This window comes from Drosophila kikkawai, chromosome 2L, assembly GCF_030179895.1.
Source record: "Drosophila kikkawai strain 14028-0561.14 chromosome 2L, DkikHiC1v2, whole genome shotgun sequence".
Classification (NCBI taxonomy): Eukaryota; Metazoa; Arthropoda; class Insecta; order Diptera; family Drosophilidae; genus Drosophila; species Drosophila kikkawai.
This window is the reverse complement of record NC_091728.1, coordinates 29,557,167-29,580,058: the sequence shown is the minus strand read 5'-3', so window position 1 is coordinate 29,580,058 and position 22,892 is coordinate 29,557,167. Positions and strand designations below refer to the sequence as shown.

General features: G+C 45.2%; 1 protein-coding gene across 1 annotated transcript in view; it reads right to left on the bottom strand.

Moving 5' to 3' along the window:
• Window positions 1-413: 413 nt before the first annotated feature.
• MFS17 (Major Facilitator Superfamily Transporter 17) overlaps window positions 414-22,892 on the bottom strand; it is a 160,454-nt gene continuing 137,975 nt past the window's right edge. The window contains exon 6 of the mRNA XM_070283829.1: window positions 414-459. Coding sequence (XP_070139930.1) covers window positions 429-459 — 31 coding nt within the window. The 3' untranslated portion in view covers window positions 414-428. The remainder of the gene's footprint in view (window positions 460-22,892) is intronic.

The window sequence follows — 22,892 nt, the reverse complement described above, 5'->3', positions numbered from 1 at the left end:
CATAACTGAACTCTATTGAAAAAGTCAGGTTTTACATTTGTGTTACAATTGGTTTGTGTTGGTGTACATAAATGGAATTATGATTTAGCTTATTCTATATGCTTATGTAGCTATTGCGAAACTTATGCTGTTTAGACTTATTCTACCTGCAAGTGGTTTCGTTGCGAAACCGGATGCATACAAGAGTTATTAATTCATGTCGCAAAATTGTTTACTAAAGGGCAATGAATTTAGGTTTCGGTTGCGAAACCGGAAGCTTACATGAGTTTATTAACTCGTGTCGCGAAATTGCTTATTTTACATTTATAGAGTCCAATAACTCTTGAACTGTCTGGCTAATTGGTTTTATTTGGGTATTATGTACTGGGAATGAAGTGGATCTGTACCTAACTCGTGCGCCTCCAGAGTTGCTAGCTTCTTTGCTACCACTACGATAGTGACGTCGTCCGTAAATCCAACCTGAAACAGGTAAGAGGATTTTTATGAGTCTGTGGTTGGTACCGTCGTTTAATCCCAAATTTGGCGAATCTAACTTGCCCAATCACGGATTTGTTATCAAAAAAGTTAAAATTTGAATGGACCTCCGAAGCTCAAATAGCAATGAACAAGCTAAAAGAGGTTTTGACTTCAGTCCCTGTTCTAACGAATCCAGATTTTCCAAATTCCAGATTTACTTTGGCTAATGCGTTAACAAAACGTCTCAGGCAGACTTGCAGCAATTTAAATTTTCTTTCCTGTATAGGAAAGGAAAGGACCACGTCGTTCCGGATGCTTTATCCAGACTCTGTACAAAAAAGATATTGCAGAGGTAGAGATGAGCCCAGTAATCGACCTTCAAGCAAACGCGTTCTTAGAAGATTCTTACGTTGCCTTGAAGAACAAATACAGTGAAAACAAATCTAAATTACCCGATATTAAGATCGTAGATAAGTATATAATTGTATTTTCGCACAGAGCACGCTCAGGAAAATGAGGAACAAGATAAACTTTCTTGGAAACTGTGGGTACCCGAAACCCTTAAGCATGCTCATGATAGTTTCACGTCAGGTCACACGGGAATGCAGTAGACTATAGAAAAACGTAGGCGTCATTTGTTTTGGCCAGGATTATCCAAAGATGTAAAAGACTATATCCGTCGTTGTGATATTTGCAAAGCAAACAAAGCATCGAATCAGACGCCTCCCTAGGTGGCCTAACCACCTATGGGAGCACACATACCCTCCTGTCGACCTTTTCAAATGCTTTACATAGGCCTGCTAGGACCATATCCTCGCAGTAAGGATGGTCATGTAGGCTTGTTAATCGTTTTCGACCACTTTAGTAAATACCATTGGTTTCACCCGTTAAAGAAATTTACATCGCTAGTTGTAAAAGACTTTCTGTTGAAACAAATCTTTCATTGTTATGGAGTCCCCGAAACCTTTATTAGCGATAATGGCACGCAATTCAAGGCATCTGATTTCAATGTATTCTTGACTGACTAACCACGTATATACGGCTTTGTATTCTCCACAAAGTAATGCCGCAGAACGTGTTAATCGATCCTTGTTAGCTGCTATCCAATCTTACTTAAAGCATGATCAAAGAGAATGGAATTTACACCTCACAAGCATTTCATGTTCATTTAGGGCGTCACTTCATTCATCTTTAGGGGTTGTTCTCCTTATCGAGCCTTGTTCGGACTAGATATGATTACTCATGGGTCCTATTACAAATTGCTGAAAAAGTTATCGCTATTGGAAGATCCCATTGTACCACTCTCCCGATCAGATAACTTAGCCCTTATACGGAACGAAATTAAATCTAACATCCGTCGCGCTTATGATCGCAAAGTTGGTCAATATAATTTACACTCCAAGCCCGTTTTCTTTAAAGAAGGGCAAGATGTTTAATGTTGAAGTTTTGCACAAAGCAAGTTTGCAGCTAATTTCAACGCCAAACTAGGTCCAAAATTTTTAATTTACAAGGAAGAGAAATAGGAACCTTCCATGCGAAGGACATCCGAAACTAATTCCCGCTAATATTACATTTAAAAGAAGGAATATTATCGGATGGTGTAACGGCTAGGATTTCGAATTTGAAAAATGAATATCTAAAGCTCAAAAAGTTTTTTTATTAGCTGAATTAAAAAAATAGCTATATTAAAATCTGGCATCGCAGAAAAAAATGGCTTATCTTAAGCTTGCTCTCTTAATGCAGCTGCATTGATATGCGCAGCCAACTTTGGTCCAGATAAAGCTTTCTGTGCTTAGCTATATAAACCACCCACGCGGCTTCATTCGATCTTTTCCGACCAACATAATAAAACTCCCCAGACATCGATATTGTGTTTATGTGAAGTGAAATAAAAATCAAGGTTAAATCTGTTTTGCGCACATTTTTTTATAAACTATTATTATTGCGCCCAAGCGCTTTATTAAATTGTGCAAACGGTTGGAAAAGTGCTTTCAGTTTTAGGGAGAAAAATTTTCTTCTTGGCCTCAACCTCTAGTTGGCCAAAGAAAAATCCCTGGCGAACGATCCGGAAAACTGCAAATAAGCCTTGCAGCTTTTTTCTTAAAGGTTTGTGTTATTAAAAGGTTGAACTAAATTGCGTTTTTCTAACGCCAAATTTGTTTTATATTAGTGTTGTTTTTGGAAGCTGAAAAAAATCCTCCCGACTACGGGAAGAGGAGAAACATAGTATGTTTAACATACATTGGATAAATTTATTGGATAAAGCAGGCCAGTTGGATCTCGGCGGGCAAAAATTAAACCCGAAATCCGTACCTGGCCAGCGCCCCGAAATCCGCACCTGTCCCCAGCAGCGCAAAGAACAAGGCAGCGGTAGCGCTTGGTCCAGGCAGAGGCAGAGCAGAGGATTGATAACGCCAGGCGGGGGCAGCGATCGTACCACGAGGTTTCGGCAAAGGGTTTTGTTGTAAAATTTGGTTGTTGTTCTCATAAGCTTTCTTTGCATTTGATTTTCTTTTGTTCTGCAAATTCATAAAAGGTAAAGAGCGTGCTGCGAAGTAAAAATGACATACAATCAAACTAGTTAAAATTCCAAATTAAATTCGATAAAATGTATTCGTAAATTGAATTAAATGTTTGGTAATTAAAAATAACTATGAGAAGTTAAGTTCAATTTTTAAAGCTTTTACCCCCTTAAGCCTGTATGGTCATCATGTAACCCCGCTGTAAGGCCTTTCTACGATGGAGAAGTAATCTTGTGAGTAATGCCTTAAAAAAAAAAATAATATATCGCTAGCTTTAAGTTGAAAGTATCTTCTCAAGAATACTGCGTGAATTAATTTACGGATAAGAACAACAACGCCAAATGTCGAAAATGTGATGAATCCAAGGCAACCGAAACCTTGGAGCATCTCATTTGCAAATGTCCGGCCCTAACGAGGGCAAGAATGAGATACCGAGGCTCTCAAGTTCTGGCATCACTGGAAGATGCCTCCAGGAGGAAGCCTGGCGAACTCCTTGTCTTTGCGAAAAACACCTTGATATTCAAGGATCTCGAAATCCGCATAAATAGTCTCTAGGTCCATCCAGGAGTTTCCCCGGATAGCTATGGGCCATATTGGCCTATGTGTGGCCCCTCGAGGGCCGTCCGGACTAACCTAACCTAACCTAAATACATATAATACATAGAAGGGATAGAGTGGAAGAGACCGCACACGCGGGACTAACGCAAAGCTATACTTCACGGGGGCGGCTGGCGGTCCTGGTGCCGCTCATCGGTCGCCTTCAGTGCGACGGGTCTGCTCGCATCACGGATGCTGCCATTACAGCAGCCGCATTCCATTTGGAGGGGGTCTCCATCATGCAACCGACTAAGTTGTCGGGTGTTAGGCGGCGGTACATGGCTGCTTCCAGCGCAGCTCGTTCCGCGGGAATAAGGGGCATACGAAAAAGGCATGCTCCGCGTCCTCAGTTAAAGCGCTGCCACAGTAGTCGCAGTATGGGTCGACCTCATGCTTAAACCTGTGCAAGTAAGTCTTGAAGCAACCATGTCCTGTGATGATCTGCGTAGTGTAGAAATCCAACTGATCATGTCGTCTCTGCAACCAGGGAACCAGATCGGGAATGAGCCTGTTGGTTCATCGGCCTGTGCTCGCGTTGTTCCATCTATCCTGCCACTGAGCCATGGTGCTGCTTCTCTGGATTCTGCTACCCGAATTCCCAGTCCTGCGCTCATCCCCAGTAGGTCTATTGGGATTGCTCCCGATACCACCAATGCAGCTCTTTCTGACACCGTGCAGAAGCAGCTCGAGATGGGCAACGCACAGCGTCTGTAGACAGACTTACACTGCCGGCTGTAGCTGGTAGTCCTCATGGCTTCCGCCCAAATCGGTGCGGCATACAGGATGGTCGAGGTCACCACTGTAGCTATTAGGCGTCTGCTATGCTGCTTGGGGCACGAGTGTTGGCCATCATCCTCGAGATAGCAGCAGTGGCCTTGGATGCCTTGGCCGCTGCGTACTCCAGGTGGCTCTTGAAGTTCAGCCTATGGTCGATCATGACTCCAAGGTACTTGATCGCCGGACTGGACTCGACGATTGTCGAGCCGACCCGGAAGTTGACCTTCTCTACGGTCTTTTTGTTTTTTGGAGTGTAGTGGACTGTGTTTGTAGTATATTTTAGTTTTTTAATTTTTGTTATAAATATGTTGATATATTCATGTACGTTTTGTGGAGTAATTTTTAGGGCGGCGATTGTAGATCAGTGGAGAGGACTGTATTGAAAATGTATGTAAAGAGTGGTAACACTGGTTAGCGGCAGGCACACACTTGCAGTGTGGCCAGAGTTTGTGGAACCCAAAAACACCACAGAACGAAAGGCGACAAGAGATAGCAGCGTTAGAAGGAGGTTGGTCACACTTGAAGTCGTCGATCGTGAGAAGTTGCAGCAGAAAGTCGAAAAATAAGTTGTCGCAGTTGTTCACAATTAAACATCATTTTCTATCATTGTTAATAATATAATACTAAACATACTTTTAATAATAAATACTCTACATTTGGGGGCTCGCCGGTCCAATGAACTAGAAGGTGATTTGTGAAAAGAAAACAGTTGAAAAGTGGCAGAAAAAGCTGAAAGTTGTCGGAGCCAATTAATTCGTTAATTTTTCCATTAAGTTGTGAAGTTGATCAGTCGGGAAATTATTAATCGAATTCTATTAACCGAACAGTCGTAAAAGTTGCCAAAAAAGTTGGAAACGAAGTTGCAAAGCTGAGTACAGTTCCAGTGAATTTTAGAATTCTCGGAAAGTGTGAGTGCACAAATACATTCGCAGAAAAAGCCGAGCGTCGTTGTGAAATTCTGTCGAGTTCAAGGAGTGCACAAATACATTCGTAGAAAAAAAACCGAGCGTCGTTGTGAAATTCGTTGGCGTGAAAGAGAGGGCAAATACGTAGACAGAAGCGAGCGTCGTTGTGAAATTCTGTTGCGGGAAGTTGAAAATTTCAGTACAGTTCCAGTGAATTTTAGAATTCTCGGAAAGTGTGAGTGCACAAATCCATTCGCAGAAAAAGCCGAGCGTCGTTGTGAAATTCTGTTGCGGGAAGTTGCAAAGTTGAGTACAGTTCCAGTGAATTTCAGAATTCTCAGTAAGGATCGTGCAAATACGTAGACAGAAGCGTGCGTCGTTGTGAAATTTGTTGGCGTAAAGGAGTGCACAAATACATTCGTAGAAAAAAACCGAGCGTCGTTGTGAAATTCGTTGGCGTGAAAGAGACGGCAAATACGTAGACAGAAGCGAGCGTCGTTGTGAAATTCATTCTTGGAATATTCACGTTTAAACAAGATCGTTTGTGAGTTGTATTGTGAAAAAAGGCATGACGCGAACAAGGCGAACACCAGCCAAGAACAATCAAGTTAAAGCTGACGAAGAAGTAGACAACCAACTTAATTTGCTGGATATTGAAGTGCCAGACGAAGAGGGCAGCAAAATAATGGCGGCAAACAAAAGTAGTGAGGTGAAAGTGACAAATAACAGCGGTGCAAGTGACCAATTGCAGCAGTTAATTCAACTGTTGGCATTAAAAATCGAAGTTGATGAGCGCAAAGAAGATCGCAGCACCGGAAAAATCTCTGTAGACAGTTTCGAAAAAATTATCAATGAATTTGACGGTTTTTCGGTTCCTGTTGATAAGTGGTTTGAAATTTTTGAGCGCAATGCGGATGCGTACGAGTTGTCGGACAAACAAAAATATGTGCATGCCAGAGGAAAAATGTGCGGAGCTGCCAAACTTTTCCTAGAACCCGAGTGCGTGTGCGATTTTGAGGAACTGAAGACCAAATTAAGCGTCGAGTTCAAATGCAGTCGAAACAGTGCCGATATTCACCAGTTGTTGCGCGAACGTAAAAAGAAAAAGTCGGAATCATTTCATGAGTATTTGCTTCAAATGAAGAAGATCGCGAACATCGGTAGCGTGGAAGAATCTGCTTTAATACGGCATGTTGTGAATGGGCTACAAATAAAGAACGAATATAAAGTTGCTATGTATCGTTGCCATTCTCTGAAAGCGCTAAAAGAAGAGTACGACATTTTCGAGTTGGTACAAGATTCGGATGAAAAAAGCTGTGAAAAAAGCAAAGTTAACGCGAGTGTCAAGCCGAAAGTGTTTGAGAAGAAGAAGGACTTCTGTTTTAATTGTGGCTCTGCGGAGCACAAAAGAAAAGACTGCCAGTCGCAAACAAAATGCTTTCGTTGCAACGAGTTTGGACATATTTCACGGGAGTGTAAAAAACAACAGGAAAACACAGTTCGGGTTGTGACAAGCAGCAGCCGCCTCAAGAACATTACAATAAATGGCGTTGATGTTGAGTGCCTAGTCGACACGGGTTCAGATGTCTCGATAGTCAGAAAAAGCGTGCTTCAGAACTTAAAAAACGTAAAAATGATGGAAAGCGAGTCGGTTTTGCGAGGCCTGGGTAACAAAAGCACCAAGCCAATCGGATTTTTCAACGCTAGCGTAGTCGTTGATCAGCTGCAGACTGATCACAAGTTTCTGGTCGTAGACAACTTTACAATGGACTGTAATGCGCTTCTGGGCTACGATTTTCTTCAAAAGTTCAAGTTTTCGGCCGACTCCAGTGGTTTTCTTTTTCAATACCTTGAGCAAGAAACTGAATCAGTAGGTGAGTGTGATGCAGATGTTTACAGCGTATTTGAGAGCCAGCATGTAGTCTCCGCTCCTCCCGAGTTTCAAAAGAGCGTGGAACAGTTGATTGAAAAAAGCTATGAGAGTCCCGTAGAGCGATTCCAATGTCCTATCGAGTTGAAGATTATTCCGGATGGAGTCGTCAAACCGTTTCGCCAATCACCAAGTCGCCATTCTGCAGAAGAAGCAGAAGCTGTAAAGAAACAAGTTGAGCAGTGGCTCCAGCAGGGCATTGTTACCAAATCTTCGTCGTACGTAGCAAGCCGAGTCGTCGTTGTCAAGAAGAAGGATCAATCACTCAGAGTTTGCGTGGACTATAGAAAGCTGAACAGTATGGTGCTTCCAGATTGTTTTCCAGTTCCCATGGTCGAGGAAGTTCTCGAAAAGCTTCAAGCAGCGAAGTTTTTTACAGTACTGGATTTGGAAAATGGATTCTTTCACGTGCCAGTTGAGAAAAGTAGTCGTGCTTATACAGCATTCGTTACGCGTGAAGGGCTCTTCGAGTTTAATAGAGCTCCGTTTGGTTTTCGAAACTCTCCAGCTGCTTTCATACGATTTGTAAACCACATTTTCCAAGGCCTGATAAACGAAGACATCATGCAGCTTTACATGGACGACATAATTGTGTACGCAGTCTCCGAAGAGGAATGTTTGCAGAAGACTCAGCAGGTTTTGGAAACAGCTGCCAAATACAATTTGAAAATGAAGTGGAAAAAGTGCAGTTTTCTTCAGCAGCGAATATCTTTTTTGGGTCATTTCGTCGAGAATGGTAGAATTTGGCCGGGAACGGAGAAAACCACTGCAGTAAGCCGCTTCCGTATGCCCAAAAACATCAAAGCAGTCCAATCTTTCCTGGGTCTGACCGGATTTTTCAGAAAGTTTATGCCGAATTATGCCCAAATCGCTCGTCCACTTACGAACCTGTTGAAGAAAGACGTCGAATTCAAGATCGGACCAGAAGAAGTACAGGCGATAGATCAGCTGAAAAGTTTGCTCACAAGGGAGCCAGTCCTTCATATATATTCACGAAGTGCCCCAACTGAATTGCACACTGATGCGTCGAAGGAAGGTTATGGAGCCATATTGTTGCAGAGTTTCGAGGGAAAGTTGCATCCTATTTACTTCTGGAGCAAGAAGACTTCGGCAGCAGAATCCAAGCAGCACAGTTACATCTTAGAAGTGAAAGCAGCATATCTGGCGTTGAAGAAGTTCCGTCACTATCTTCTTGGAATCCGTTTTAAGCTGGTCACAGATTGTATTGCGTTCAAACAAACTACAACAAAGCAAGATGTACCAAGAGAAGTTGCACAGTGGGTCCTCTATCTACAGGATTTCAGCATTGACATGGAACACCGATCAGGAAGCAGTATCAAACACGTCGATCACCTGAGCAGATATCCCTTGAACGTGTTTCTGGTTGCGTCAGAAATCACCACACGGCTGAAGAAAGCAAAGCAAGCAGACGAACAGATTAAAGCGATTATAAAAATTCTTGAAAATTCGCCTGTTGATAACTACAAGCTCAAAGGTGGGATGCTCTTCAAAGAAGCAGAAGGCAATGAACTGATAGTAGTCCCAAGACTGATGGAGCGGGAAATAATAGTTAGCGCTCACGAAGCAGGTCATCCAGCAGCTCGTAAGACTATGCATAACATCCAGCAGCAGTTTTACATTCCACACCTTGAAGGAAAAGTAGCCAGAGTGATTTCCAATTGTGTCAGTTGTATTATCCACAACAAAAAGTTGGGTAAACAAGAAGGTTTACTGCATTGCATCGACAAGGGAGACGTTCCTCTGCACACATTGCACATCGATCACCTCGGACCGATGGAAGCCTCAGCAAAGCAGTATAAGTTCATTCTAGCTGCTGTAGACGCGTTCTCAAAGTTCGTCTGGCTGTTCCCAACAAAGACAACGGGACAAGAAGAAGTTATCAGAAAGCTGGGTGAATGGGTAGACATATTTGGTTACCCAAAACGAATCATAAGTGACAGAGGCTCTGCGTTCACATCCAATGCTTTCGCGGACTTTGTGAAAACAAATATGATCGAGCACGTATGGGTCACGACGGGTGTTGCAAGAGGCAATGGGCAAGTCGAGAGAGTCAATCGGTCGATTGTCTCCATTCTGTCGAAATTATCCTCAGATGAGCCGAGCAAGTGGTACAAATACGTCCCACAAGTACAGAGGGCACTAAATTCACAAGTGCATTCGACAACGAAGTCATCACCATTCGAGTTGATGTTTGGAACAAAAATGTTCACCAAAGCTGAGGATCGACTCCTAGAAGTAATCAACGAAGAGATTGTCCAACAGTTCAACGTCGAACGCGCCGAGATGCGTGACACAGCCAAGAAGAACATTCAAAAAGCTCAGATGACCTATAAACGAAATCACGACAAGAAACGAAAGCCCGATTTTGAGTACAAAATAGGAGATCTGGTTGCTATTAAGAGGACACAGTTTGTTGCCGGGCGAAAACTTGCATCCTGCTACTTGGGTCCTTACGAAGTAACTAAAGCAAAGAGAAACGGCCGCTATGATGTACGCAAAGCTGCAGACACCGAAGGACCTGATAAAACATGTACCAGTTCAGACAATATGAAGCTGTGGAGGTATATTGCCGAAAACGACGAGCTATTATCATCTGGGTCAGATGATGAAGATCAGGAGGGCCGAATGTAAAGAGTGGTAACACTGGTTAGCGGCAGGCACACACTTGCAGTGTGGCCAGAGTTTGTGGAACCCAAAAAACCACAGAACGAAAGGCGACAAGAGATAGCAGCGTTAGAAGGAGGTTGGTCACACTTGAAGTCGTCGATCGTGAGAAGTTGCAGCAGAAAGTCGAAAAATAAGTTGTCGCAGTTGTTCACAATTAAACATCATTTTCTATCATTGTTAATAATATAATACTAAACATACTTTTAATAATAAATACTCTACATGTATGTAAATGTAAATAAATGCTAGCGGGAACACAGTAAAAGACAAGGAATCGGGAACTATTCGGAAAAACACACTTTTGGATTTTGGAACAATTTTAAAGAAATGTGGAAACTAATAATTCTAAATCTGCCGTGGTATCGGATCAAGCGGACTTGGACTTCGATTTAGACAATAATGGGCAGAAATATCAATACTTATCTCTGTGCGGTGTTTAACCCACCGCAGCTGATGCGTATGAATTTATCCGGCTTCGTAGGACCAATGTTTTGGAGGGGGGGTGGCTTTAGTCTGAAATGCATTCGATAAATAATAACGCGACGTGCGTCGGATGTATTTATTGAAGAAGAAGTAAACCGGTACTAACAATACAAAGAAACTTAAACCTACTTTGGTAGAGCGGATTGAAAGCTCTGTGGACTGAAAGTCCGGCGGGAGAGGGAAAGAAAAGAGAGAGCGCACGGTATCATTAGAGGCTGGTATCGGGATAGCACTGCCACACTGCCTCCGATGGCAGCGCCAACGACTTCCTTCAGTGCTAGCCGCTCGTGGTGGAATCGGTCCCGCAATTAGGGTAGTGGTCCTCTGTGTTGTGACCGAATCTCTTGAGGTAGCTTCGAAAGCAACCGTGTCCACTGTGTGCCTGTGTCAGGTAGAAGTCTACCTAGCCGTGCTTTCGGTCTACCCAGCTTTGGATGTACGGAATCAGGCGGTCCAACGGCCCTTTGTGGAACTGTCCCACCTGGCCTGCCACCGGGCAATGCTCCTGCGCCTGGCACTGACCCTGGCCTCGCGCCTTGCCGAGGAGTTTCCCGGCTCACATAAGAGGCGGGCTTCCTGAGCTTCTTGCACCAGCTCTCCTATCGGCACCTGTCTTGCAATGACAAGGGCCGCTTCGTCGGAGACAATACTGAAGGCACTTGCTACTCTTAGGGTGCACAGGCGGTAGGTTCCCTCCACGACCTTAGCGTAGCTCTTGACTTTCGCAGCCTCCGCCCAGGCTGGGGCTGCATAGAGGAGTTGCGACATTACGACGTTCGTGAGAAACTTCCTCTTGGACTGCTTCGGCCCCCTGGTGTTTAGCAGGATCCTGGAGAGAGATCTTGCGGTTTCGCTGGCCTTTTTGTGGAGGTACTGCAGGTGCTCTCTGAAGCAGAGGCGTGTGCCCACGATGACGCCCAGGTACCTCAATTCGCGCTGGGAGGTGATTGGAAGTCCACCTACCCGGATCTCCGCCGTTTCCACGCGCTTCCTGCTAGAGATCTGGACTGCTTTGGTCTTGTGCGAGTCCAGCTCGAGACCGGCGACTGCAAGCCAGGACTCGACCGCACGGATCGCACTATTTGCCGGTGTCTCCGCCTCTGCCTTAAACACGACCACCAGCGCCACGTCATCGGCAAAGCCGACGACAGTGGTGTACGAGGATAACGGGAGGTTTAGCACCCCGTTATACATCGTGTTCCAGAGCAACGGTCCCAGGACGGAGCCCTGCTGGACTCCGGCTGAGACCTCGTGTGTTCTGGTGCCCAGGGACGTGTCCACGATGAGAGTCCTCTCGCTGAAATAGCTGCGGACTATCCTCAGCAGGTAGCCAGGGATGTTAAAGGCTTCCAGAGCCTTCAGTGTCCGTCCCCAATCCGTAGAGTTGAAGGCGTTCCGGATGTCTAGAGTTACCACCAGACAGTACTCCTTGGCGCCTTTTTTCTAACTACCGCCAGCGATGGCGTTCGCGGCCAGGTTAGTGACCATTTCGATGGCATCCTGGGTCAATCTCTTCTTCCGGATGGCGAACTGATTTGGCGCGAGGCCGCCAGCACGCTCTATCCCTGCCTCCAGCCTCGAAACCATCGTCTTCTCAAATACTTTCCCAATCGTATCCAGCGTATCCAGAAGCTGGCGCTTCCATCTCTCTGGGAACGTGCCTTCCGCCAGGCACTTGTTGAAAATATCGGCGATCGCTTTGGCGTGCAGTAAGAGCAGCAGTTTGGTCGCCCTATTAGGGATCGAATCGGGACCTGGCGCCTTCTTGTTTTTGAGTGTCCTCGCTGACACTAGGATCTCCTGCTCCGAGACCGGGCATATCTCCAAGGACTCGCTGCTCACATGGAAATTGAGCGGTTGCCTAGTCGGAAATAGCACCCGGACTATGCCTTCGAGAGATTCAGGGTCAGTTGGCGCCTTGCTGCCAGCGCTTACGTGCTTTACCACTTTTTGGTAGGCCCGCCCCATGGATATTTCTCGACGTCGTCGCATAGCTTAAGGAAGCACTCTCTCTTGCTGGTCCTTATCGCTTTCTTTAGGGCCGCCCTTGCGATCCTGTAAGCCTCGCTGCGGGCTGGTAGGTTCGGAGAGCCGTGCGCTCTCTGGACTTGCCTTCTAGCTCGGAGGCAAGAGGAGCGAAGGCTTGCGATGTCATCGCTCCACCAGTACACCGGTGCGTGATGCATCCGAAACGACTTCCGTTGCTGCATGCTAGCGTTGCATGCTGACTCGACCGCGTCCGCCAGTTTGAGCGCAATCTCGTTAGCACTGTTCGCCTCGTTGGTTGCTAGGCTCGCCAAAGCGCTTGAGAACGCTTGCACGTTGGACGTGCCCTGCCGGTACGCCTTTTTTTTCGCTAGGCGGAACCGTTCTGCGTGGTTGGTTCTCGCCGAGGGAAACGAGGATGGCCTCATGGTCACTGGCCGTGTAGACCACGCTGATCCTCGTACGTGAGGTCTATAACGGACCCTGCTCTCGCTCTGTTGAAGGTTTGCTGGGTATCCTCGTTGAGCAGAGCAATATCCAGGGAGGCGAATGCCTCCAGAATGGTGCGGCCTCTGGCGTTAGTTGAGGGCGACCCCCAATCCTGAGCCCATGCGTTGAAGTCGCCGCCCACTAATGTGTTGCTCCGTCCCCGGATGTCATCGCTGAGCTTGTCGACGATGCTGCTGAAGGCCTCCAAGGTGAGGCTCGGTGCCAGGTAGCAGTTATACACCCACACCCCACCTACTCTACCGCTAACGACGTCGGACATGTGAGCGGGTTCCCGCCCACACATCCATAGGGCAGCCTTGCCAGCACGGTCCGTGGCTCGCTGAGCACCGCCACATCCGCGTCTAGGTCGCGCACTATCTGCATCAACAGATCATGCGCTGCCCTGCAATAATTCAGGTTCAGCTGAATCAACTGCATAGCGCGTTACGGCGGCCGGCGCCACTGCTGCTGGAGCTCCTGGACAGGCAGCTTTTGCTGCCTGCCTGGTGCCTCGTCTCCTTCTTGCCGGAAGCAGCGCAAAGGAAGAACTTCGGCTCGTTGGGGCACTTCGCGGCTTTGTGTCCCCTCTCCCCGCATCTTATTCAGCACCCACTCCGGTCAGTCGCGCTTCTGCAATTTGAGGCCAGGTGGCCAGCCTCCAAACACAGGTAGCACCTTGGGGGGCCCGTCCTCTCCCTGATCGTCCAGCCTATGCGCAGAGAACCTCTCTTGAGCACCGCCTTGGCCAGGAGGCACGGGAGGCTAATTACTGCCGTCTGGGACTCAGCATAGCCAGGGCGGAGGCTCCGCACCTTGACCTTGGCCCCATCCAGGCTGAATTGCTCCGCGATCGCTGCCACAATCTCGGGCTCCTTGGTTAGGGCGTCCAGCTCTCGGATCTCGAGTACCGAGACCTTTGAGTCCTCTGACATCGCCCGAACCTCCGGCGTTTCGCCAAGCACCTGCGCTATGCTCGTTCGCATTGACGCTGTGCTCTCAGCGCTATTCTTCGCCATCTCTAACAAAAGGTTTTCGTTTATGGTGCGTCTAACCTTTTTAACGCAGTTGTCCAGACCTGCGAGTTGGCTGTCGTCCCTTCTGGTGACCATGGCCAGGATTTCACTATGTGTTTTCCCTTTCGCAGCTAGGATGACAGCGTCCAGGCGGGACCGATGAGGAGCCTCGCTTTTCGTGCGCCGCTTTTTCCTTGTGAAGGTTTTCCAGGCGACTCCCCCGGCTTCTGGGACTTCAGTCGCTGAGCCGATTGGCTGCGGAGGGTTGGGTGCCTTGGGTTTGGGCGCGCTGGTTGCGGAAGTTCCTCTAGCGGGGGTTTTTTCCTGCCTGGCAGCTCCAGCCGGCGCACAGTGGCCGATTTGGCTGTTCTAGCGGCAGATTAAGAATATTTTCAACTGTTAAAATTAATAAAAGTTTTATTCTCTATCGATAGTAATATAATCATATATACAAAAAAAATACTAAAACCGATCATAGCGATTAACTAGATCAGATATTAACAATCAAAGTCAACATATGGTAGCACACTATTTTTCAGAGCTTATACCTCGGTTGCTGCACTCTATTTTATATTTGCGACATTTTTTTAGATTTCACCTTTTTGAAACAAGTTCTTCATTTTCTTAAAGCTTACGGTATGTAGAATAAGAAAATTAATGTTTTGTGACCTGTGAGTAGATGTTGTATTTGTAGTTTATGTTTAAAACCATCAATGTTTGTAGCCCCCTTTTTAAAAGCATGTTTCAGCTTCTGTAGACTAAATCTTTGTGAAGCTCGTCCCGGCCCGCAAAAACTGTATAACTGTGCTAAACTATGGTTCGTCTAGTATGTAAATTAACCAAGATCAGCTGCCCTTACGTGCCCCTGCTAAAGTTTAGGATATTTTTAGCAAACATTACTTAAGAAATTTTCGCTTGAACCATACTCGCAAAAACTCTCGGTCTAACACAATGAAGGATCTTTTGCACTTATTGTTGGTATAGTCGGATCCACTAATAACAAGTTTAAACAAAAGTGCGGCTAATAGTTCGAGCAAAGCAGTTTCATTTGACATTAAAGGTCAAAATCTACTTGTAGACTACATATGCAAGAAGAAAATTCCGATTCAGACTCGGAAAATTGAAATATATTTGTTTGTGGCTTTTTTTTTAAACAACATCTTTAAAAACAAAATACAAACTCATTCAATATTAAAAAAAAGAAATTAAAAATTAAAAAAAGAAATTAAAAGTTAAAAACAAAAAATTTAAAATAAAAAATAAAAAATTAAATTAAATTAAGGATGTAAAGTTTAATTTCTTTTTATGTAAAGATTTGACAAAAATTTCAAACTTGGTAAATTTATCGTTACTTTTTATGAAATTCCATTTCTGCCGCTAGAACAGCCAAATCGGCCACTGTGCGGCGTGGGGATGCGCCGCTGGTTCTTCGCGCTCGCGTTGGCCGCCCTTGCTTGCGGTTTCTCGGTGGTGGTCGGGGCTCGCTGCGACTCCGTCTGCGTTGCGCCGTCCTTGCTCCAGACCTTGGGGGTCTGATGCATTGCGTCCCTTCTCTGGGTGCTCTCTGTCTTCTTCCCGCCCTGAGAGCAATTGTGGCATGCTACTGCAGGTTCGGGTCGATCTGTCTCCTCGGGTTTCCGAGCGGAGTTGAGCCACTCGCCTATGTCGGCTTGCTGATCTTTCACCCGCGCTAGCTTGGTCTTCATAACCAAGGTTATGTGCCGGACCTGCTTGTTGTTGATGTCGTCGAGGACATTTTGCAGGATCTTGCCCAGCTCCGCGATGTTTTTGAGACACGGGATTCCCTACATCTCTTCGGAGGCGTCTCGCGCTGAGAGCCGGCTGGGCTGGCGGCGTCCCGTGTCCTTTTGGGAGTTAGGGAATCCGCATTTTCTCCTGCTGCCGATACCGGAGCCTTGCTCGCTGGGAGGATCGGGGATCTTAGAACCCTGCTGCTCCTTCTAAAGGCCATGGGACCGTCGTTTATCTCGGCGGCCAAGTCAGCCACCGCCACGTCAGTGCTTGATGGAATGTTTTTTTAAATTGCAAGACGTTGCTGCACTATGTACAGTACATATCAAGTGGAACTTGCGACACCAAGCACGTGCTTGTTCTGTTAGCAATTAGCAAACGCGAAGGACTTAAAAAAAGGATGCGGGGAGACTACTACTGGCGTACTGCCGGATTGGTTGCTTGCATGCGTAAGTAGGTTAGAATTGAAGTTTTTAGTTTTGGGAGGCTATCAACGTTAGATATTATTGTGTACAAATCGTTATAATTTGCACAGAGGACTCTAAAGGGTTCATGCAGTTCAAAGGATGTTCTACAGTGGGGCAAAACAAATGGTAAAAAGGATCTAGTGTTTCGTATTGGTACGTGAAAATTTAGCTGACCGAGCAAGTCAGTACTTTCCACGTCACCACGGATTAAGTTGTATAAGAATGTAATACCTAGCATGGTTCTACGATTGGATAAGGAGGGTAAGTTAATTAGTAAGAGTCTACTAGAATATGACGGTAACCTCTGGTTTGCATCCCAGTTTAAACCGCGTAAAGCGAAAAGTAAGAAGTTCTTTTGAACCGATTCTATGCGTTTACTATGGACGCCATACTGAGGGCTCCAAACGCAGGATCCATATTCTAAGATAGGACGAACAAGTGAAGTATATAACGTTTTTGTAACGTAGGGGTCATTGAATTCCTTCGACCACCGTTTAATGAAACCAAGCACACCCCTGGCTTTATTCACCATGCACGAAATATGATCGATAAAGTCGAGTTTAGGATCCAGACGGACACCTAAATCCTCAACTATATTAATTTTTCCAAAGATCAGCCGTTTAGCGTATAAGTTTCAGGCTTAGGAGTGACACGGGAGAATGTCATTAGCTTGCACTTAGAGCCGTTTAAGTTTAATAAGTTCACGCAGCACCATATTTGACTCCTTGGCTTAGCCGCGGGTTCTCCCGCGGGTGGATTTCCACGTGTGTGGTTGCCACCTGGAGTATTTTCGTTTTGCGAAGACATTCCTTTACTTTTGCATTTTGGCCCAATGCAAGGGCTGCTTTTTATACCTCCTGCCGGGTGAGTTTAGCTGCCGGCCAATGTGGCTCAGACGCAGACCATGTGGGTCAGACGCAGACCATGTGGGTCAGACGCTACCTGGGTTTGAAAGATTTGTTGCAGCTAGTGCCTGCTGCCAGGTTTGTTCTTCTGCCGGCCGATGTGGCGCAGACGCAGATCACGTAGCCGCCCATTATGGGACAAACGCTACGTGGAAGAGTGTGGAGGGAAGGCGTGTGCACTTGTGGGGTCCCTCGAGGGTCAGGGGTTGCCCCGAGACTTAGCAGGTGGGGGTTATACCGCCCCTGCTCGGTCACCAGAGCCCCGATTTTAAAGGTGGACCGCAGAGCGGAGGGGTTGGCTGTTGGTCAGCTCCTTGACCTTTACCACCATTTAATCCCCTGAGCGGGCCTTGGTCACGAATTTCGTGCCGATCCCACTCACTCGAACCAAGGATCAGGAGCAGCAGCCCTAAAAGGTATGCTACTTCCTGCACCGGTGCGGCAAATGTGCGTGCTGTAGCGGGCAGCTTTCGACACCAGCAATGGTTTGCACGCTAACGCCACCTGCAGATCGGATTCGCTCGGGGCCCCTGGTGGCAGCGGGGGGTTGCCAGGCCGGTGCAGAACCGGGAGCTTCCCATCACTAGGTCAGAGCTGATCTTTCCATCAGCTGGCGTGACTGGCATATGCTGCGGGGGCAGCCACATTTGCCGTGGAAGGAACATTGCACTGAAGGAGGCAACAACAATGGGGCAAAAAACTGGAAGGAATGCTCTCACCACTCTCTCCGCTCTCGCCGCCAGCCCAAACACTGGACTTGAATATCGAGATTTCCTGGTCATCCGTGGACAACCGCGGCTTGCCGCTGCAGGTGAGTGCTCTCCACTGCCACTCTCGGCCGGCCTGCACCCCGGTTCGTTTGGGGCATGTCGCATGTCGGGGTAGATCTAACCTTGATCCTCCTGTTTTTAACCTTTGACCGTCTTAGATGTCGGCATCGAAATTTCAAAGAAAATGTAAGTGTGGCTAAGTCAAGCTCTTGCATTTTGGGAAAACTGACCATAAAATGGGAGAAGCGCGCCGTAAACTTTACAAACCACGCATTTTGATAATAAAATTCTGTTATTTTTAAGCATTGTTCGTTTGTAAGACGATTCATGGCTAAATTTTACATCAAACTGAAAATGTCAGACAGTGAAATAAAACACGAAACGTGCGTGAGTTGTTTAAAAAAGTGATTTCTAAAGAAGTTCAAGTCCAACACCATGCGCCCCAAAATTCCTTTTCTTGAGGCTGTCGGCTTTTTCTGTCCGATACGCTAGTTGTTTCCGGCGATTATCTTCGCTGGTCCTTTCATAGCGGTCCTTATTAAAAAAAATTATTGGACATGCGAACTATCGTACACGAATCTTCAGCAGCCTTAAAAGAGCTTCAAAGTACTATTTAGAATTGCCTTACTTCCCTAGAAATGTCTGGCCTTGCTACTGATAATTGGGATTGTCTCCTGGTCTATTTGTGCTCCACAGAGCTTTCAAAACTGACGATCCTATTATAAAAGCAATCCATAAATTCGACTTTCTACGTAGCTAGGACTTAAAAAGTTCCTTACCGAGCGCCATAGATTCCCTTTAACCTCCTAAGTTACGCCTCTATCCGTCCAAATCGACAGCCTCCAACGTGCCACCACGAGTACAAAAAATTTTTTTAGAACGAATATTGTTACAATATCCAAAAAATGCGATTTGTCTTCAACAGAGAACCATCCAGTGCGTATATGTCCATGCCTTCTACAATTGATCGTCTGACATCTAAAAAAACACAGTTATTTAAAATTGATTTGCCAAAGGTCATCAATTAAGTGACTGCACAAGCGCCCTCAGCTGTCTCGCGTGACATCCAAGAAACTTCCCCTATAATGTGTTGACTCCATCGGATAAGGCTAGCATCTTCATCGATCCAAACGGTTTCCTGATTCTTCACGTGAGTTACCACTTCTCCCGATTCATTCAATTATTGGGCTCTAAATGACGACAGCAAAAGCAGCCGTTCACGATGTATTTTATCCTACCCATGCCGAGGGACCCGTCCTATTCGGAAGTGCCACCGTTTTCTTCGGCTTATTGCTGAAAAATGACTCCGCTGGGTGATATCAACTTCGCATCTCTGTATCTTCCACCTCAGGCACATTGGTCCTCGAATAGATTTGAAGCACTTCTACATAGCTGCGGCGAGAGGTTTATACTGTTTAACGAGCAGCACAGGACTTGGGGTAATTTTAGAGCAGACAGAAGGGGCACAGAGCTCATGAGCGCATTAAATGCATCTCATTCACAGGTTCTATATACTGGTAGACCCACTTGCTTCCCTTGCAACGGAGGAACACCCCCCTTCTTGGATTTTGCTGTTTAGAAGGGAATCCAAGGCTTCAATCCAGGATTCCTATGAACTCAGCTCTGAACATCTCCCGCTGTTAGTGCTTCTGGCCCTTCCTGGATGTCCTATATCTACCAGACGTACGCTTCTTCCTCCTGGTGCAGATATACAAAAGTTCAAGAAATCCCTAGAGAGTTCCATTCATCTCCAGCTGGAAATAAACTCGGCGGAGAACATTGATGATGCAGCAGAGTTGCTTCTAAAAAAAATCAATGAGGCTGATGATGCGGCTTCGCCTTAGGCAAGGCCAGCCCACCAGTCACAGCGCAGCAACCATCCAAGTATCTCTCATGAAATCCACGATCTAATCAGGCTGAAACATCGACTCAGGGAGTACATCCGCACGCAAAATCCTAAGATCAATAGGTTACAACGAAGACTAGCAAACAGGATACGTAAGCTGTTGAATTTACACCACCAAGCCAGAGAGCTAATTGACGCCACTCCTAATCAGGACACAAACTTCGCCCTTTGGAGACTGACTGGGAGATACAAACGTCAAGCAACGCCGAAGTTTCCAATCAAAACGGCGGACGGAACTTGGGCACGGTCACCTTTAGATAGGGCAGAAGTTTTTGCAGATACCCTGGAAAAACGATTTACTCCATTGCAGACATTAAAGGCAAAAAACAATGAGGCAGTCGCAGCCGAATATGCAACTCCTCATTATATTTCCTGGCCGCTTCCCCTATTACCATAGCACTATGGGGGTTTTGACCACTTTTTGTGGCTCATAATCAAAATGTTAATACTTAACAGTATATGCTTAGATAACCTCACAGTTTTCAACGCCAATTTGGTTGCTGTTTGTATGGAAAAACACTGAATTTCGGTATTTTAGTTATTTTAGTTCCTACGGAAAGCGTTATCCGATTTAGTTCAAAACTGCAATATCTCTCCTTAAATTTCATTAATTTATCTTCAGTTTTACCCGATCGTTTCTATGGGAGCTATAGGATATAGTTTCCTGATCCGAACAATTTTTATACTATATGTGCCTAGGGACAAATAATGACGATAGGTAAAGTTTCATGTCGATATCTCTAAATCTGACCGAGTTACTAATTAATGCCACAAAAACAGAACAATAACCCCATAGTGCATAGGAGAGGCCAGTCTCCTGGCCCTATGACATTACAAACAGAATAGTCAAGCTTTCTCCAGACCGAGCGTTGCTTTTCCTTATCCCGCTGCTAAATTCTTCCTTGAGGTTTGGATACTTCCCAAGGATCTGGAAAATGGCAAATGTTGTAATGCTGCACAAAAGTGGAAAGCCCATCCATGAGTCCGAGAGTTATCGCCCTATTAGCCTCCTTCCTGCCTTTGGAAAAATTCTTGAACGGTGCATCTTGTCCCGGATCCTTGCTATCCCTGCCGTTAAGGGGTTATCCGAGTTTTGAAGCACTAAAAAAGGCCTATTTTCATGGATTTTTTAAAAAGATCATACGACAATTTCACAAATTTAATTTATTGTACATTAAAATATAAAGTTTGAACTACATTGTGTAAAAATTTGAACAAAAAATATTAAAAAATGAGCCGTTGAGGCAGGCTTGAACTTAACCCCATAAGAAATTATATCCTTGCGGTAGGCAGGATATCTCCGTCAATGTTTATAGGAAATCCAAAAACCAAAGTTTTTCTGTTAGTGTATTTGTCTTTGAACAAATAATTTTTTATACCCTTGCAGGGTATTATAATTTCAGTCAGAAGTTTACAACGCAGTGAAGGAGACGTTTCCGATCCTATAAAGTATATATATTCTTGATCAGCATCAACAGCCGATTTTATCTAGCCATGTCCGTCTGTCCGTCCGTCTGACCGTTTCTACGCAAACTAGTACCTCAGTTTTAAAGCTATCTGAATGAAACTTTGCATATAGTCTTCTATATATTCTCACTGCTATATATGTCATATAGCTGCCATACAAATGTGCTATACATTTTTAGAAAAAAAATTATAACTTGGCTGTTTTTCAATATTATTCCATCATTTTTGAGATATAGCCATTTTATATTATTCCAGAATTTTGGTAAAAATTTTATGAAAATCGGACCACTATATCTAAAAGCTGCCATAGGAACGATCGGGAAATTAATCGAAAAAAATTATACCTTCGTTGTTTTTCAACGTATTTTAATCTACTTTGAAACATGAGCTTCTGGTATTATTTCAGAATTTTGGTATAAATTTTATGAAAATCGGTCGACTATATCTTATAGCTGCCATAGGAACGATAGGAAAAGTAATAGAAAAAATTGTAACTTCATTGTTTTTCAACGTATTTTCATCTAATTTGAGACATGAGCTTTTAGTATTATTTCAGAATTTTTGTAACAATATTATGAAAATCTGACAACTATATCATATAGCTGCCATAGAAGTGATCCGTAGATGTAGAGAAAATGTAAAGCTGTGAATGTATAACTGTAACTTTCAAACTGTAAACATAATAAGTATAGGTAAAATGTTATGAAACTCTGTTTAGTGTCTGTTTTCGGCATTATATTTTATAATATAAATATCAAAACTTATCTGCAAGGGTATACAAACTTCGGCGTGCCGAAGTAAGCTTCCTTTCTTGTTTTTTAATTAAAATTTTAATTTTTGGTAGCGTTTTTTATAAAAAGTGTCATATTTTATGTAATTTTTGGCCATATTTTGGCAATATTTTACGAGAAATCGTGACTACCGACTTCAAAAAAGTGGTTTCGAGAAAAGGGTAGGTAGGTATAAGTGGTGAGGCAGCCCTGGCCGCCTCCAAATAGAGCTGAGCTCCGTTTTGATCCACACCCTCGATTTGTTGTTGTCTGCGCCCTACTTAGTACCAGCCCGTGTCATTCAGGTAAGCTAGGATGGCCGCTACTGGCTGCCTTCCAACTTCCCCTAGTGACTCGAGTTGGTGTGCTCCGAAGTGTCGGGCTCTTTGTTTGTTGAGTGCCGGGCAGTGACACAGCAGATGCTCTGGTGTCTCCTGCTCGCTTGGTTCCTTGCAGCTTCTGCATTGTGGGTTGTAGGGTAGACCCATCTTATAGGCTTGCGTGCCTATTGGCCAGTGGCCGGTGATGGTTGCCGCTACCCTCCTAATGTCCTTTTTGCTCTTGGAGATCAGTTCTGCGGTTCTCTTCCTATTGAATTCTGGCCAGCATAGTTTCGATCTTCTGTGCTCTGCCTTCGTCGACCATTCCTTGCTGGCTAATTGTTTGAAATGGTCATGAATTTCCGTCTGGACTGAGTTCAGGGAAATCTTTATGTCTGTTGTTGCTGAGTGTTCTTCTGACCCTTTTCTGGCCAGCTCGTCTGCTTTCTCGTTTCCGTCTATGTCATTGTGTCCGGGTACCCAGGCTATTTGTACCCGATTTTAAAGGTGGACCGCAGAGCGGAGGGGTTGGCTGTTGGTCAGCTCCTTGACCTATACCACCATTTAATCCCCTGAGCGGGCCTTGGTCACGAATTTCGTGCCGATCCCACTCACTCGAACCAAGGATCAGGAGCAGCAGCCCCAAAAGGTATGCTACTTCCTGCACCGGTGCGGCAAATGTGCGTGCT